General features: G+C 41.9%; 1 protein-coding gene across 4 annotated transcripts in view; it reads right to left on the bottom strand.

Annotated features, from left to right (window-relative positions):
* Window positions 1-16,629, bottom strand: part of LOC121673408 (BEN domain-containing protein 5) — a 93,311-nt gene that overhangs the window by 21,999 nt on the left and 54,683 nt on the right. The window contains exon 1 of one of the 4 annotated variants that reach the window (XM_042046691.1): window positions 8,741-9,041. The exons of 1 other annotated variant lie outside the window; for it this stretch is intronic. In XM_042046691.1, the coding sequence (XP_041902625.1) occupies window positions 8,741-8,960 (220 nt within the window). In that variant the 5' untranslated portion in view covers window positions 8,961-9,041. Of the gene's footprint in view, window positions 1-8,740; window positions 9,042-16,629 lie in introns of those variants that run through there. 2 more of the 4 variants (XM_042046690.1, XM_042046694.1) reach the window with 2 other exon arrangements.

The following is a 16,629-nucleotide window of genomic DNA, read 5'->3' on the forward strand; positions in this document are numbered from 1 at the left end:
TGCCTCATATAAAACATGTCTGATCTAGGAGTACACTGAGATTACAACCACTACCAAAGAAGAAACTGAGAATGACAGTAACAAACACAGGGCAACAGACAGCAGTGGAAATGCAGCAGTCATTTGAAGAGGACAGGTGCCACCAAACTCAATGCAGCTAAAAAAGGGAAGAATGTGCAAAAGAGGGTCAAGCAGGTGCTGGCACAGTCAATTCAGGATTTGGATAGTAAAATTTACTATACTGTTTTGCTTTTTTTTTTTTTTTTTTTAAGACTAGAAGAGAGCTTTGTTGGAAGGACAGAGAAAAAGATTCCATAAATAAACACTGGGCACAGTGAAAGCACTTCAGAAGTATATTTAGTTGGACAGAAAGGTAGAGATGAGTGTAAGCAACAAAGCAGATGAGGAGCATGTAAGAGACAGCCAGATTTTGGGTTGGGAATGATAAACGAGATTATTCCTCCTCTTGACTTCAAATTCAAGATAAATGGACAAAAATTGTAGGAAAATATGTTGGGACATCCTAAGCATAAGCTGAAAAAGTTTTCTGCTAAGGGTGTCAGAAAGGGAAGCTGACAAAAAAATATAAGTGAGAAAAGTTAGCAATAAAAAGGCAGAGCTGAGAGATGCCATAATCTGGGCTTGTATCACTCCCAAAAACTGAAGAACTAAGCAGTTCTGCAGCACTTTGCCAGAAAGAGAAAATGACAGCAACACACAAATAAGTGACTGGAAGGTTGTCTTCAGAGCATAAAGAAGAGTGAGCAAAGAAGTCAGGGAAGAACAACACATCAAGCAGCAGTGTGACAGGCAGGGCCGATAAGCACAGGAAGGTGAAGACATGCACTTGAGGAACTGGCCCAAAAGCCTGCTAAATCTTGTGAAGTGAATTTCAATAAAGTCTAAAGAATTGGAAACAGAGTGAAAATAATTCTTAATCAAACTGGGGAAAAGCAAGATAGAAAGGTCCTAAACCACTGCTTGACAGGTTTAGAGATGATGGGTAAGAAGGATGATGTGCCAGGAGCCTGAACCAAGAGTGCTCACTGATGATGGAGAGAAAGCCACACCTGCTTTGTACAAAGGCACTAAAGAAGGGAGAGAAAGATTAAGGAGCCAAAATCCTACAGAAGCAGAGCACAGATTACATAAACCTCTTAAATTCTCTCTGAAGTCCTAGATCAAGACTGGCTCTTGTCCATTAATATTTAATACGAGTAAATGCACAGAGCATGGACTTGCTGCTGCTCTCACAAAACCCAAAACAAACGAAAACTAAAAAAAACCTATCATGCCAGCTACTGAAGCAAATAATGTTGAGGTGTCAATGAGATACCCAGTTTAATTCTGGTAGGAGTGAGAGCTATTGATATGGCCACCTATTTGTAGTCAAATTTCTAGTGCACATGAAGAAACTCAAGTATTTTCTAACATTCTCCTTTTTCATGTGCTCACTCATCAGCAGATTGTTCAGATCTACAGTCTTGAATATCAGCCCAGATATGTCAGACCTGTGCTGCAAGAAAAACTTACATGTATTTTCTTCCTTAATTTCCATTATTAATATGAAATCTATTTTTCAGTTCAGAAGTGAACACAAAGTCTCATCAAAAATAATTAACCAAAGGCAACATGACTCAAACTAATACAACTAAAAACAGTCGTCATTCTTTGTCAGCAAAACTCTGCCTTTCATTTAACTTTTAGTGGTACTAGAACTTGGCTGCAGCACAAACAGATGGAGCTGGACAATCAAGTTAAGAAAAGACTATGCTGAGAAACAGGAAATCATGCTCTCTACAAGACTGAGGACAGTTTTAATCTTGGATCCAATATTTACTTAAATACTGACCTTGAATAATTCAAACTTTTCATCTTACTGTCCCCATCTAGCCCACTGAAGTGTTGTACGGATTGTTAGTATTTGTACAATACTCTGCACATGTCAAACACAAAGGATTACAGCTCTTACCAAACAACTCTCTTAATCCTTTCTGAAACAAGTACACTAGTACAGCATTACCATTAAATTAAAAAGAAACCCTGAAAACAAGCAGGATGTGAAAATGCCATCCTTTACCATCCTTTAAATCTTTCTTCTGCACCTACACATGAAACCTAACTATGGAAATTACTTTTCAAAAACTGGAACATGATAAATACTTCACAAAAAATCTTTTATAGCAAATGCTATATATTTCTTCAGAAGTTCAAAAGTTCATTCAAAGAGATCATCAGTCTCAATGACAGCTACAATTCATCAATCTGGCTGCCCTCACCAGTCCATCTGTATTAGACTGTACAATTATATTAGGACCAAACCCTGTGATGATTTCATGATCACACAGGCCACAAAGCCACAGAGATGCTGCCCACAAGCTGTCCAGCAGATAAAGCAGAAGCCTACAGAGATCACTCAAGGAAGCCTCCACAAGTATTTCTGCCCAAGGAATAAGCTTACTATGGAAATAGTGGGTAGATTTATGCATTTTTTCAGTTTACATACAAAAATTACAATGTGGTTCAGCCTCTACTATTTCTAAAGGAATTCTTTAAAAACGCATATAATTGACTGACTGGCACTTACACAATAGACTGGAAAAAAAATATTTTACTGTTAAATTATGAAAACAAAAACATTAACTTACATTTTTCTCCTTTTTCACTCCCCTGCAAATTTTAGCATATTTTAATTAGTTTTAGTTACCATAGCTACCATAACCATATTATCTTTGAAGACAATTTTGTTAAAATTCTGAAGTTCATGTTTTTACTGTACGCTAGCTAAGCTTATACAACATTTACAAGCATAACTAGTGTTAAGTGGTGCAACATAAGGTACTAAGACCAAGAAAAACAATAGTGTAGGTCACCTGTATGTCTTTATGTTATAAAAATAAATTAGATGATGACTTCTGACTATTAAGGTGAAGCAAAAAGCAAATGTGACTGAGGAACAAGCAGGTCAGTTGAGAAGGGTTAAAGACAAACAAACAAACAAACAAACAATGTACATTCAGAATAAGCAGGGTAATACAGGAAAGGAAGAAATTAAATGTAAGTGCAACATCTTCTTCCACAGAAAAATCCCAGCTTTTATATTAATTTTTACTGGCATTTTAGCCTGCTGATGACATCACCACTCTCATAAGGGTTACTCCAAACCACTACTTAGCAGCTACAGTTTTAAAAGTTCCAAAATCTTTTTGCTGCTGCCATTTAAGCTTTGTGTCAATGTGGCATACTAAGACTCCAACACTAAACAAACAGAAACTACACCCAAAAGACCCCACAAAATTGTGCCTTTGTACAAGTCCTTCATATCTCACGTATGCTCCTACACTAGGATTTAGAAAAAGGGAAAAAAAACTCCACCCTTCATCTTACATGAGTTAAAAATAAACCAGAAATGGATCAAATACAAAATGAGTGTGAAATCTAGCTTTAAATATTTTTCATGAATACTGCCACACTTGTGTTCAGGACTATATTTAGGAGTGTGAAGTAGTTAGTTACTCTGTTATACAAAATGATTTGCTGAACCTCTGCCTACAGCCAGCTCTTTTACCTGCTGAGAAGGTAACACAGCAGTAGCACATCAGCTAAGTATGTGACAAAGTAGGCCATGCACGTCAAATATCACAGTAAAAATTAAAAAAAAAAAAAAAAAAAAAAAAAAGCTATTATGAGCAAGGTTACTTCAGCACTGCCTAAACTGCTGAGCTTAGTTCCTGTCAACAACTGGAGTGGGCCCTTGGCATGGCAAGACCTGATGCACAGGCACAGGAGGTGACACCACCATTAGGGACAGCTGGACTTGCTGCTCAAGGGCAGTGACACCAAAGCTCTTCCCAAGTACTCCCAAAGCAGCCCAGGAAAAATCAAATACATTAAAAAGAGCCTGTGAGGAACCACTACCAGGACTGGGAGGTTTCCCACAGCCTCTTCCTGGCACTTCTTTACTCAGGGCAACCCTTGGGATCACCTGAGATGCAGCTGCAGGTGCTTTGACTTCTTTCCTGGTGCCATTTCTGCCCAGGTCCCTGTTGCACACCATCCAACTTATGCTGATAAGGGACAGACCCAGAGATTCCTGGGAACAAAAAGTCAGCTGTCCCTCCTACCACAATGGTTCATTCACCCTACTGACTGCCCTGGGAAAGGAAATGGGACACACGGAGTGAGCAGGAACATGGGAGGGAACATGGGTACAACGGCCACGGCTATGACCTGCTTTATGTACTCCAACTCCCCAAGCTGTTGGAATGATGCAAGGAGAAAATCCATGGAGAAGCCCAAGATTACAGAAATACCAATAAAAGCTTGGACTTAAATATTACGCATCAAGACAACTTCCTGACCTGAATTTTGTAAATTCTTGATATAATCAAAAATCTTGTATTGCACATTTTTCACCTATTCCAGAATTTGACAAAGGGTCTTTCCTCCATGAATGATCCATAGCAAAGAAGCTTGGATACGCAGTAAGAAGCTGAAACATTCTTAACCTTACTCAAAACTCAGTCCTAGAAACAATTTAAATTTTTTCTATGAATAGAGATTTTACATCCTTCTGAAATACACAATAACTTATCCCACCGTGAGCTGCACAGGCTCTTAAAACTAAAAAAAAACCAAATCACCTAACCTACTCCAATAAAAAGTGGAGCATAACATTTTATAAAGGGGCAAGAAATTACAGGGATGCACACAGGTATTGACACATTTGCTGTGGCAGCTAAGGAATTGCTGATGAGAATCTGATGGAGATATGTTTGCTATGATAGTGTGCGTGGGAAATGTTGAGGGCAGCAGCTAGAGAGCACAATTATTTACTGTAGTCAGGAAAGAACACCTCCTAGGAGAAGAGAGTCATTATCAACTTGTTAACAAACATAGCCTGAAGTAGGGAACTTTTAGAAGTCCCTGAAACTCAGTTCATTCCACCTAATATTCATCACTTTGAAAAGAAAGAAAAAGCTCCAGTGGAGTCATCTAAAGGCCATGCTCCTATAAGGTGCATATGCTCACAGACAACATTCTGCCAGTGACTACTGGACAAGTGTGGAAAAGCTGCAAGTGGCATAAGTGTGCAAAGAAGAGGGACCAGAAAAAACAGCTTTGGAGAATTTTGAGGAGAGGACAGAAAAGAAGAAAAAGGAAGGGTGTGGATGATCAGAAAGACAGACTCAAACTCTTCCTGGAAAGCTGCCTGCTATTTTTATATTCTCAACAAGACAGACCAGCTAACGTCACCTCAAGAAACTGCTCTGTAGTCAAACTCCAGTCTGCTGACTTCTATTTTCCATTCAAGAGGCAAGTAAAATTATTCCTTTATTACTACATAGCATCAGCTGCTGGTACCCAAACGGTGAACTTGTTAAGGCACAAGACATTCACTTTCATGTACCTTCTGTGGCTGGAAGGTCTAGAACTGAGTCAGGTCAACCTAGTCTTTGGCTAACTTCTGAAAAAGTGGAAGGTTCCCAGGCCAGCACATCCCAGCAGTCTCAGCAGTTCCCAGCCACGCACAGAGGGACACAAGGGAAGGCACAGCTGCTCAGAGCTCATCTACCACTCTTCTCTAACACTATCACATACTACTCACCACAGAATAAAAGACAACAGCATTTATGTCCACAACACACCAAGTCTCTCACAGTTACTTGATGCTCTGAGCATGTCCCAACACACTTCCCTCTTTTATTTTTCCTTTTTAAACTTAGGATGCCTTTTCAGCAGCTCTCTCTGCTCTGCAGCAACAATATCCCTCACAACTGCATTGCCTTCCAACCATCCAACCTCACCACAAAGGATCAAAGAATTGCTTCTAGACTCTCTCAAAGGAGGACAATTGTTTTATGAACTCTTGACACAACCAATGCTCCAATAAAGCTATGTATTATGGGCATAAACCTGTACTTAGGCCTGTGTGAATTCCTAAATTACAAGGGTAGAAGGTTGAAAGGTATCTAAATTTCTTCAGACATAATAGGAAAGAAAAACTATTTTCAAAAGAAAAAAAAAAAAAGGACATTAATATGGGTCTTGTATCTGTGTTCTTTCTCTTCTCCTTTTTTTTTTAAGTTGCTAGAAAGGAAAAACAAATGGATCTGCTTCTCAAACTATGATTAATTTCCACTGCATGGAGAGTGTTTGATCATGAAAATATATATAAAAAGCTAGAACTTTTCTTACTTGAGCAGCCTTGGTAAGTGGAAGAAAATTGGTCACCATTCAAACTGTAAAAGAACAGGCTTAAAAAAAGCCATTTTCCCTTTTTATTCCTTCTTTGTTGTTTGTTTAATTTAATATCTGTAGCCTAAATTTGATCCTGAAACCTGTTCCTAACAGAGAATTCTTGGACCAAGGCAGTAAATCTTTAGTCATTGATGTATGATTTGTGCAGTTAAGGGTTCCTTCCGAAAAATTCAAAATCAACTATGTATATTTTAAATATAAAAGCAACTTTATATACATTATTTACCTTATTACTAAGATAGGCTGGAAACCTTTAGAATTAAAAGTTCTGTACTGGTATGTGAAAGGTTATTGCAGACTTGTGAAATTATTTTTAACTAAATAAGCAATTTGTATAACATAACACTTGCAATGTTTGCCATAAAAACTTATCTTAATCTGAGTTGGTCACTATAAAGCAAAAATTGTGCTATGATGTCTTCATGCAAGACCAAGTTTTTTCTCCAAAGTTTTTTAACCACAATAAAAACAAACACCAATATTAACATTTTGGGGAGAAATGACAACTTTAGAAGTAAGCAACCCTTTGTATACAACTTCTGTTGAATTCACCTAAGGTATTTTTACATGGTGCAGCATGGAAAGAAGCACAGAAGGATTCATTTGGTGTTCAGGTGAGAAGTTTTCCAAGCATGCAAAACACAGATCTAGTCAGAATATTGAGATGTGACAGCTGTAATAAAGATAGCTGTGTGTTTCCTTGTGTTCCTGGCTCAACAGGAGAGCTTCCTGCAGAAATTGGAATCTCTGGAGAGCAATTAGAGCAAATCACTAATACAGGTAACAAGTCCTGTTCTCTGGAGGAAACAGCATATATTGGTTTGTTCTGGTTCAAGAGACACGAAACAAAGAGAAACTGTACAGAAGAATTCAGGAGAGCACGTCTTGGGTAGACACAGGCTCTGCCTGGAACAAGGGAATTGGCAGAAAGAAGCACTTCCTGCTGGAAAACTGAGGCAACCTGGTTCAACATGTGACCCAAGTGTCTATTTCTAGGTATCTCTCTGAAGAACTTCAGCTGTGTTGAGATGGACACGAGGAACTGAAAGGGCACTGCTGCTGCAGTTCCCCACTGGGACAGAGGAAGGTGGAGTCCAATGGGATGCCGCCTTTGGGAAGAGGCCATGCAAACCCTGGATGCTGAGATCGTTGTCTTCCATGGATCTGACAGGAAACCTGCAAGAAACACTTCACATGCACTCCTCTGCCACACACAGGACAGACAAAACGTGGGCTGGCACAGCACAACAAAAACTTAGCAGGAGACTCCACTCCTCTGCTGGACTGCCTAACTGTTAAGTTCTCCCGAACTTCTGGAGTTGCAAATACTCAGAAACTGGAAAAGCGTTACAGAGAAACTCATGTTTGGCTGTTCCTTGTTCTTTTGGGGTATCAGTTTATGGCCAATACTAGAAACAGGATAATGGCAAAAGTGATTGGCTGAGCCAGGGACAAACTGGACCACCACCAGGCTAAACTGGCTTAGGAACTGTTAACTTTCAAAAGTAAAATTAGAGAAATAACAGTTTTGCATGACTTTAACACCAAGTTACTCTATTTAGATATCAGAATTCAGCACTGCCTTCCAAGAGCTCAATACTAAACAAAAGAGTTTTTAAGCCCATTCCATATTCGAGGAAACAGACATAACCAGTACTTCTCCCAAAGTGGAAAAGTCAGGATGAGAACCCAGTGTCCTCTTTGCTACCCAGGCTGACATTTCAAATGGTCATTGCTGTCCTTCAAAAGCCCATTGGGCAAATCCACACTAACCAGCAATTTGCTCCAACCACCGAACTTCCTTTCCATGTCAACTATGACTATGGCAGCAAGAAAACTACGCAAAGTCTTCAAGGAAACACTCCGCCAAAGAGTCACTGTCTAGGGACAATGTAACAACAGTACTATCTCACAAGGGCTGAACTCCTTCGAATGGCCAAAATAGGGGGTTCTTTCTTTAGTGTACGCTTTAATTGGTCCGCTTAGCGTGGAAACATTTGTTATCTTTAAACATGAAACAAACCAAATGCAGCAAGCCCACGCTTAACAAGAGCAGTACCTGGAGGTCTGGTTTCCACTACTGCCTTCCAATTTATGAAGTCACTTAAACTAACAAAGCGGACACAAAACAGCACCCCTCAAATTTGGCAAGAACTGCAAAGGTACACAAATGACTCCGTGCACTATAAATAAGCCGTGGACGAAAATCTCAACTTTTTTTCTTTTTTTTTTTTTTTTTTTTTGTTATGTTTCCACGGTCCCCTTCCCGGGTATCACGGAGGGCATCACGGGGCTCGCGGTTATTTTGGAAATCGACCCTTGGGCCCCCCCCCCCCGCCCGGGGGCCCCCGGGGGGGGCCCCCCCCCCCCCGCCCCGGCCCCCCCCCCCCCCGAGCCGCCCCCTCCCCTCCCACCCTCCCTCAGCGGGGAGGGGGCGGCATCGGGCCCCCCCCAGACCTGCGGCCCGGCCCGCCCTCACCTGCCAGCGCCAGGATCTGGGCCTTGTGCAGCAGCAGGCGGTCGCCCCACTCGCCGGGGCTCTCGTCGTCCTCGTCCGCCGCCTCCTCGGGGTTGCGGTACACGGTGTAGACCTTCTGGTTGTCGAAGTCCTGCTGGGAGGTGGGGCTGAAGTCCCTCACGCGGGACACGGGCAGCGCGTAGCACACGTTGTCCTCCAGGAACCGCACGAACGCGTACATGGTGCGGGGCGGCCGCGCGGCTCCGCGCCCGCCGCCGTATTGTTCCTGCGGCCGCCTCTGCGCTCGGCTGAGCGGGCCTGGCCGCGCCGCCCGCCGGGCCCCAGACGGCGCCGGCCAGGCGCGAGCAATCCAGCGCGGAGCGACGCGAGCGGGGCGGGCCCGGGCGGGGGGAGCGGGAGCGGCCGCGGCCCCGGCCCCGCTCGGTGCCCGGCGCAGCCATCGCCCCGCACGGATCCGCACGGATCCGCAGGGCACACAGCCCGCACGGCCCCGCACGGATCCGCACCGCCCCGCAGGGCACACAGCCTGCACGGCCCCGCACCGCCCCGCAGGGCACACAGCCCGCACTGCCCCGGCACCTGTGCCCGCGGGACGGGTCCCGGCTCCTCGATCCCGACCCTCGGCCTTGCTCAAGCTCGGCCCCAGGAAAGGCCTCGGGAAGCTCTTTTTGCCCCCAGGTTGCGAACACCGTACACGTGTGCCGCAGAAATAGGTTTTGTTCCAGAGAATCGTGGAGTGGCTTGTGTTGGAAGAGACCTTAAAGATCATCGTGTTCCAGCCCTGCTGCCATGGGCAGGGACACCTTCCACTGGACCAGGTTCCTCCAAGCTGTCCTTGAACAGTTCCAGGAATGGGGAGTGCATGACTTCCCTGGACAAACCTGTACCAGGGCCTCACCACCCTGACCACCCTAAGGAATTTTTTTCTAGTATCCAGTCTAAAGCTACTCTTTAAACCTGAAGCTGTTTCCCTTTGTCCTGTCACTACATGCTCTTGTAATAGTCTCTCCCCATCTTTTCTTTTAAGTTCCTTTCAGGTGCTGCAAGGCCACAATTAGGTTACCCTTAAGACTTTTTCAGGCTGAACAATCGCAATTCTCTCAGTCTTTCCTCATTGGAGGAGTGCTCCATCCCTCTGTTCAACTTGGTGGTCACCTTTAGAGGGGAAGCAAGAGGAGTGACACACAGTGAGATTTGTTCCGAGGGCCAGGACAGGGCCAGCGAGTGCAGGGAAAAGCGGCAGCAGGAGGGACCTGAGCCAGGAGAGCAGATCCTTCCTGGCCAGACAACACAACACAGAACCCCACACTCATCTGCCACTTGGCAACAGGACTTGAGCATCAGTTTTTACCTGAAGGTCCTCCTGGTAATGCAGAACCACCTGCACTCCATCATTTCGTGCCCTAGGGATTGCTGGAAGAGCACAAAGCTCCCTCATCCTCCCCCAAAAGAGCACAGAGAGCTGAAAAATGCTGTGCAGGTGTGTCAGAACAAGGGTTAGAGACGGCACAAATTTTAGCACAAATTCCCAAGCCTTTGCAGACTCTTAGATACCGAATATGGATGTTTTGAGCTTCATGTATGAAAAGCGTAACGTGGCAACATTGCTTATGGTTCAGAGCAAACTCTTACTGCTGTTTCTAGTCCTGAGGTCTGCTTTACCCAACCAGACTTAAGAACAGAACAATCATATGTGGAGAACTGTTTAAAGTAAAAATAAAAATTTAAAAAAAAAAAAAAATCACAGAATGAGTACGAGAGAGGGGCATCACCAGTTTTTTGTTTGCGAAAAACCAACACAAAATGAAACCAAAACACATTGTCTTTTCTGTTTTTCATATCCCTAGGCGTTTGTAGTACTATCTGTGCCCATTGCACTGGGTAAAACCGCACTGTACTTGTTTTTCCTGGTTATCTTTTATAGACTTCCTCATACATGGGGACAGACCACAAGCTGGAAAACATGAAATTCAGTTTTGACCGAGCACTGGCACAGGTTCCCAGAGAGCTTGTGGGGTTTTCATCCTTGGAGATAACTCAAAAGCATCTGGATATGGTCCTGGGCAGCCCCTTGAGCAGGGGCTGTATAAGGTGAGCTCCTGAGGCCTCTTCCAACCTCAGCCATTCTGTGAAAGGGCCACAAACATTTGGTTGTGCCCAGCAGAAATGTATCTTAAACAGCACATGAAAACATAAGGAATCCATACAGGTGTAGTTAAGCCAATGTAAGTATTTCAGCAACAAGCTGTAAACTTCCCATACAGTAATGGCAGCTTTATTATTTTAGCAATTACAGAGTTTTGCAAATACTTCCGTTTAAGATGGGGGATTTAAATGGCAGTACTTTATGTTAACAATAAAGTATTGCCAGACTGGTGTGTAATTACAGGCAAATATAAGTCTGCTACAAAGTATGGATGACAAATGTATTCTAGTAGCACGTCTGCAAGGGAAATGAAATTCCAGCAAGGACTGTGTTCCTGATCAAACAATAACAGCTGCTGTAGCACTGCTGTCTCCTCTACCTCGTGTTTCAGTGGGGTACAGGGAGCGGCAGAGAGACAACAGGACAGGCTGATTGCTGGAATTACTCCATGGACACTGGTAAAATTATGCGAAGGACAGTTTTGTCCTGCTAAGTTCAGTGGGCAGTGAGGGATTGGGTACACTGCCTCCTGCCAGGAGTGCATTCCCTCCACAGCTGAATTCTATTAGTGGGGTGCAAGGCTGCTGTCAAGAGAAAGGAACTCAGAAAAAGGGTAAAAGTGGAAATAATGGGAAACAAAGAGAAGCTCAGGACTCAAAAATTAGGTTTAGTTGGAAGGGGAGAGATGTCTTTGAGTACCAAGGAGGCCTGGGTAATTTGTCCCAATGAAAGAAAACCAAAAGACTTCATGTGAAGGCAGCTAGCACCATAGTGAGTTTTTTGGCTGGTTGGTTGGTTGGCGTTTTTTCAGGGAAAAGAAACACTCTAAACTGGTATTTGCAATATTTTACATTTGAATGTTCAATTACAGCAAAGACTGTAAAGGTCTTTGTATCAAAAGCAAAAAAATAGAAGGTCTCAAATCTTTTAGGCAGGCTGTTTCACAGTTCTCCACTGAAGGACGTTTTTGGGAACAGATAAGGGTCAGGATGATAAATGCATGTTTACTCTTGGTCCCTTGCACACACATTGAGCCAGAAGGCATTATAATGCTAAAGAATTAATAATGATCCCATACATTTCTCCTCTGCCTACAAGGAACAGTGTTAATTTCTGGCTTTAAAATCTATAAATAATCTGCACTGGTTAGCTGTGAAGCTGAGGAAAAAAACCATTAAAGCACCAAATGAAACACAAGTCACTTGTCACTCCTGTCTTTTGGACCTTTCCCATTTCTACTAATGGTTAGCCAGCTGCTTTAACATGGAGTTGAGCTTGAGGTTTAAAGGTGCAGAGCTATTTTAAAGGTGTGGATTTTTAAACTCATTGTTAAGGGAATTACTGGAACCTCACTGGATTTAAATCCTCGAGCCAGTCCAGCCTTTTAGAAACAGCACAGCGCTGCTGAGAAGTAAATTGTTGTACTTTCAAAATGCAAATGAAGCCTCAGCTTAGAAAGTAATATTATCATTCCAAGAGTGGAGAAACCACAAATCACAGTCCCAGCCCTTGTGGGACTCCTGAGTGGCTCTTTCTTGGAACACTACTTATGTTTTGCTGGTGTTATTTTTCTTGAAAAGTAAAAAAATGTTGAAGCAAAAGTTGATGCCCTCAGCTTTAATGTACACGCTGTGTTTTCACTTAAAGATACAAAATGAAAAGCTAAGAGTTCCAGTAAAAGTTATGCAGGTGCTAAATCTCTTTTCACAGCAAAACACTAAAATTAGGCTTGTCATTCACATTGTTCCATATTTAGTACCAAGTTCTCAAAGGACACCATATTGACTTTAAATCTACTAATGAAGAAATTCCCATGTTCTTTTACTGTTCCAGTGGAGGTGCTTCACTACTACCTGACTATTCAGCAGTAGCCATACATTGGACTATTACTAGAAATCCCTAGACATTGAATATGTGGCTTAGAAAACTATTGTTTTCTTGTGGATTTATTTGTCCTCCGAGTTCTGCAGTTCTTACACAGTTGTTTTCAAGCTTAAATATACCTTGTAGGAAAGATATGTTCACAGTTTTAAAAGTAACACCATACTGGAAAAATGGCATTAAAAGTCATAGAGGTTAAAGAAGAACTCAACTAACGGTGCACAACAACTGAAGACTCTTCAAAGGTTTATGTATGTCCAGGCATACAATATACTCACAATCTGGTTGGTTTTTAGCAAGAATATGATCAGTAGAGTGGTCAGAAGATAACTCCATTCCATGGTTCACATTTTTGATCTTACAATGAAGTTCAAGACAAAGACATTTCCATGTATAAATGAATCTCCCTCTGGACAAAGTCATGTACAGCTTCTAGGTGTTTTGAGAGAGAGGGTGGTTGGAAGGAGGGAGTCTACTATCCAGACAGAGCAGGGTAAGCACTCCAGAGGGCTGTTCCCCTTTGTATTTTAAAGTAAGTTTTAACTCTCAAGACACTGTTGCTACACTGTGCTTTCAGTGTCACAGTGATTACATATAAAAATACAAACAACAACAGAAAAAAAGAGGTCCTGTTCCTGTGTGATCCTAGAAGATGGATAAGAAAATATGTGTCCATATATAATTCTGAAGCACTCCGTTACGAAGAGTAAGGGAACCTAGATTACACAAATAAATTCTGAAGATTTAATCTTTTGAAATCTATGGCCTTAAACCATCCTCAGCCCCAATTCCTCAGAGTGATCTAACTTTTCTCAGGGCTGTGGATAATACTCAATCATCTTTTACAGTAAACTCTCACACCCTCACAGAATATTCTTTCAAAGAAATGAAACCCAAGGAACACTTTATGGATCCATCCGCATAGGAGACACTTATTTCCCAGCTGGTGCATTCTGTAGCATGAAAAGGTAATGATTAAGCCAAAGTGACCACAGGAGAAGGCACTTTTCTCACTGTTAATGACTGGCTGGAGGAACTGAGGACCAAAGAAAAAGCCAGACAGTCATTAACTGCTGAAAATTCCTGACCTAAAGGTCATTATTACTATTATAAAATTGGAAAATGAAAAAGTAATTATTTTCTTTGGGTTCTTATATGTATTAAAAATATAAAATTCCAGTCTCTGTTGCTGTGGATACTGGTCTGTAAGGTACTTATCTATCCCATTCTGGCAGGCTATGCAATGGATAGATCTGGGACTGGCAACCCTTCAGGAATGTGTGCCAGACTGTATTTTCCTTTTCCAAATTACAGGTTAAACGTGCCCACAGAAAGTCAACAGGAACCAGGAGACGCTGCCAGTCGGCACCATCTCTCCTCAGTGAGAGCAGCAATTCCCCCACCCTCACCCAGCCTTGTCTGGGAGCTGCAAATGACTCTCAAACATCGTGGCTTTCAGCTCCTACCCTGATGTACACCATTCCAGATCTTGCTAAATGCCACCTTCTGCACTCAGGCACTGTGCTGTTTTCCATGCTATAAACTCCTTTCCTGAGAGGAAAGTAGGGAAGGCTCTCTGTGAGCTGACTCGTGCATGGACTCACCTGTAAAACGCGTCCTTCAGGTGCCATTGCCACCGTCTGCAAAAACTGCTCTAGAGATGGCATTGCTCGTGCAGCCCAAATGATCTTTATTGCTGTTACCATCCACTGATGGCTTCAGCCTATATATTTTCACTCTAACTGGAAATTTTATTCGAGATTTGCCCTTTCGTTTTATAAACCAGACTTTCCCCTGTCTTTTGACAGGTGTTTTACTAATATGACTCTAAAAGTAGCTTTACATACATAGATTTTGCACCACCACAAAAATTTGATTCCTTTTGTACTTCAGATGAAAAAGTGACTTTCTTTTGGCAAAGACTAAAGTTTTTTTGTAACCTTTGGGCTTCAGTGTAAAATATCATTACTAGATACTGCCTGTGATTATGTTATGGTTTAGACAGATCCTCTAAGTAAGATAGTATTAATGACCCTTTTTCATAATATTATCATTTTGGTTTTCTATTTTCATGTCTGTAAAGCACTGTTCTGTCTTGAACCAGCATTTATCTGTCATACTGACAGGGAAAATGATCCTGCAGCCCTTTTCTGCAGAGATCTATGCTGCTTGAGAGGTTCACACAAGTAATGTGGGATAGACACAGAAGGAAAGGAGGTCAGCTACTAAAAATGCAGGACCGCATTTTTTCCAGAAAGGTACCTCCACATAGTCCCCCGTTCCTTTAGAAATCTGATTTTAGGAAGAGTCTGGACAGGCTCCAGAGATGCTTCTTGCTGTTTTGGAAGGTTCTGGACAATCAGCAGCTGCAGGAATGGGATTGAGTGATGACAGAGTCAAAACTTCTTAAAGAGATGTTTTCATGACGCAGTCCTTTTTAATTCATACTCCTGTCATATTCCTTCTAATCCCTTTCAAGGCTGGTTATATTTCAGTATAAAGTGAGTTTTTAGAAAATGTTCCCAGGACTTAGTGCTCACATCTCACTACTTCAGAAGGTAGAGTTTTCTACTTCTAATGAAAGTCACAATCAGAGATGGAGCAGCTGCTCTTCTGAAGAACATCAACTAGCATGAGCACATAAAATCCTGTTGTGGAAGGTGAAAGGGAGATAATGGAGCAGGAATAATCCTCAGAATATTTCAGAAAAGTGCCTTCCTCAGCTGTGTGTTGTTAATAATCATGTTTAAATTAAAAGAACAGAAAATGAATGCTGAAACTGCTGGCAAGTGAAAGTGCTCCCTGATCTAAAATCCTTCACTATGCTCTCTGAACCTCTCCACTCTAAGTAAAACCAGACATCCTTTATGAGTTACAAATGAAGCTGCACCTGGTTTGCTCTAGTAGGTGAATTAAAAAACAACAACAAAACCAACACCCCATAACAAGCAAATGTGAACTGGAAGGAGTTGCTGTGACCCAGCTCCCAAAAATTCTTACAAGGGGGTAACTGTGATAGACCTTTCCAAGAATTCTTTCAGTTTTTCAAAGCAGAATAACTCCTTTTATCTCACGCAGCATAGATGATTGGCATTCATCTTTGTCTCACTTACAAGGAAGGTGTTCCCTCAAAATACAAAATGGCATAGGAAACTGATAATCCAAGAGGTGTTTGAAACCTCAAGGGGCTTCTTGCTTTGCTGGTATTTTCCACAAAAGCCTGAGCAACATCTATTGTGCAATATTATTTAACATTCAGGGGAATCAGGATCTTTTTTAAAGTGTGATCAGGAAGAAGGGCTCTTCCTAGGCTGTCCCAGAATTCCACATAACAAAGAAAGCTTTGTTTCATAAAGAAATACCTTGCACTGGAATACCCTAGGGAAAGCAAGAGTTTTGGTTTTTTTAAACAAAGACTGGAATGTTCGAGCTGGGGTTCCCTTTAAGTACTCTTCTAACATGAATATTTTTAAGGATGTGCTATCAAGTTCATGCATGAAATGTCACCCAGCCGTTAGTATATTTCTATGCAAATACAGCTGTGAAAGCTAATAACTGAAATCTACATTTTTTCCACATTTCCAGCGTATTAAGCAACTTCTCATTCTTTCCTGTTTTGGAACTCACATTAGCCTCTTGTATCAATAAAACAAAGCTCAGGTTATATTGCTTCCTGCTCAAATTCCCTGCAAACATCAAAGGTGGACATTTGAATAAGCAATTTAATGTATACATTTTTATTCAGTTCAGTATACTGATTTTCTCCTGGTAGGAATAAGAATTCTGCAAGACAACTGCAGAGAAACACACCATTCAGAATATGAATTGGAATATTCTTGCAACGCTTTTCAGTGAGGATGGT

The sequence above is a fragment of the Corvus kubaryi genome, unplaced genomic scaffold, assembly GCF_017639235.1.
Source record: "Corvus kubaryi isolate FWS band 111438036 unplaced genomic scaffold, C.kubaryi_AGA036_p1.0 65400, whole genome shotgun sequence".
Lineage (NCBI taxonomy): Eukaryota > Metazoa > Chordata > Aves > Passeriformes > Corvidae > Corvus > Corvus kubaryi.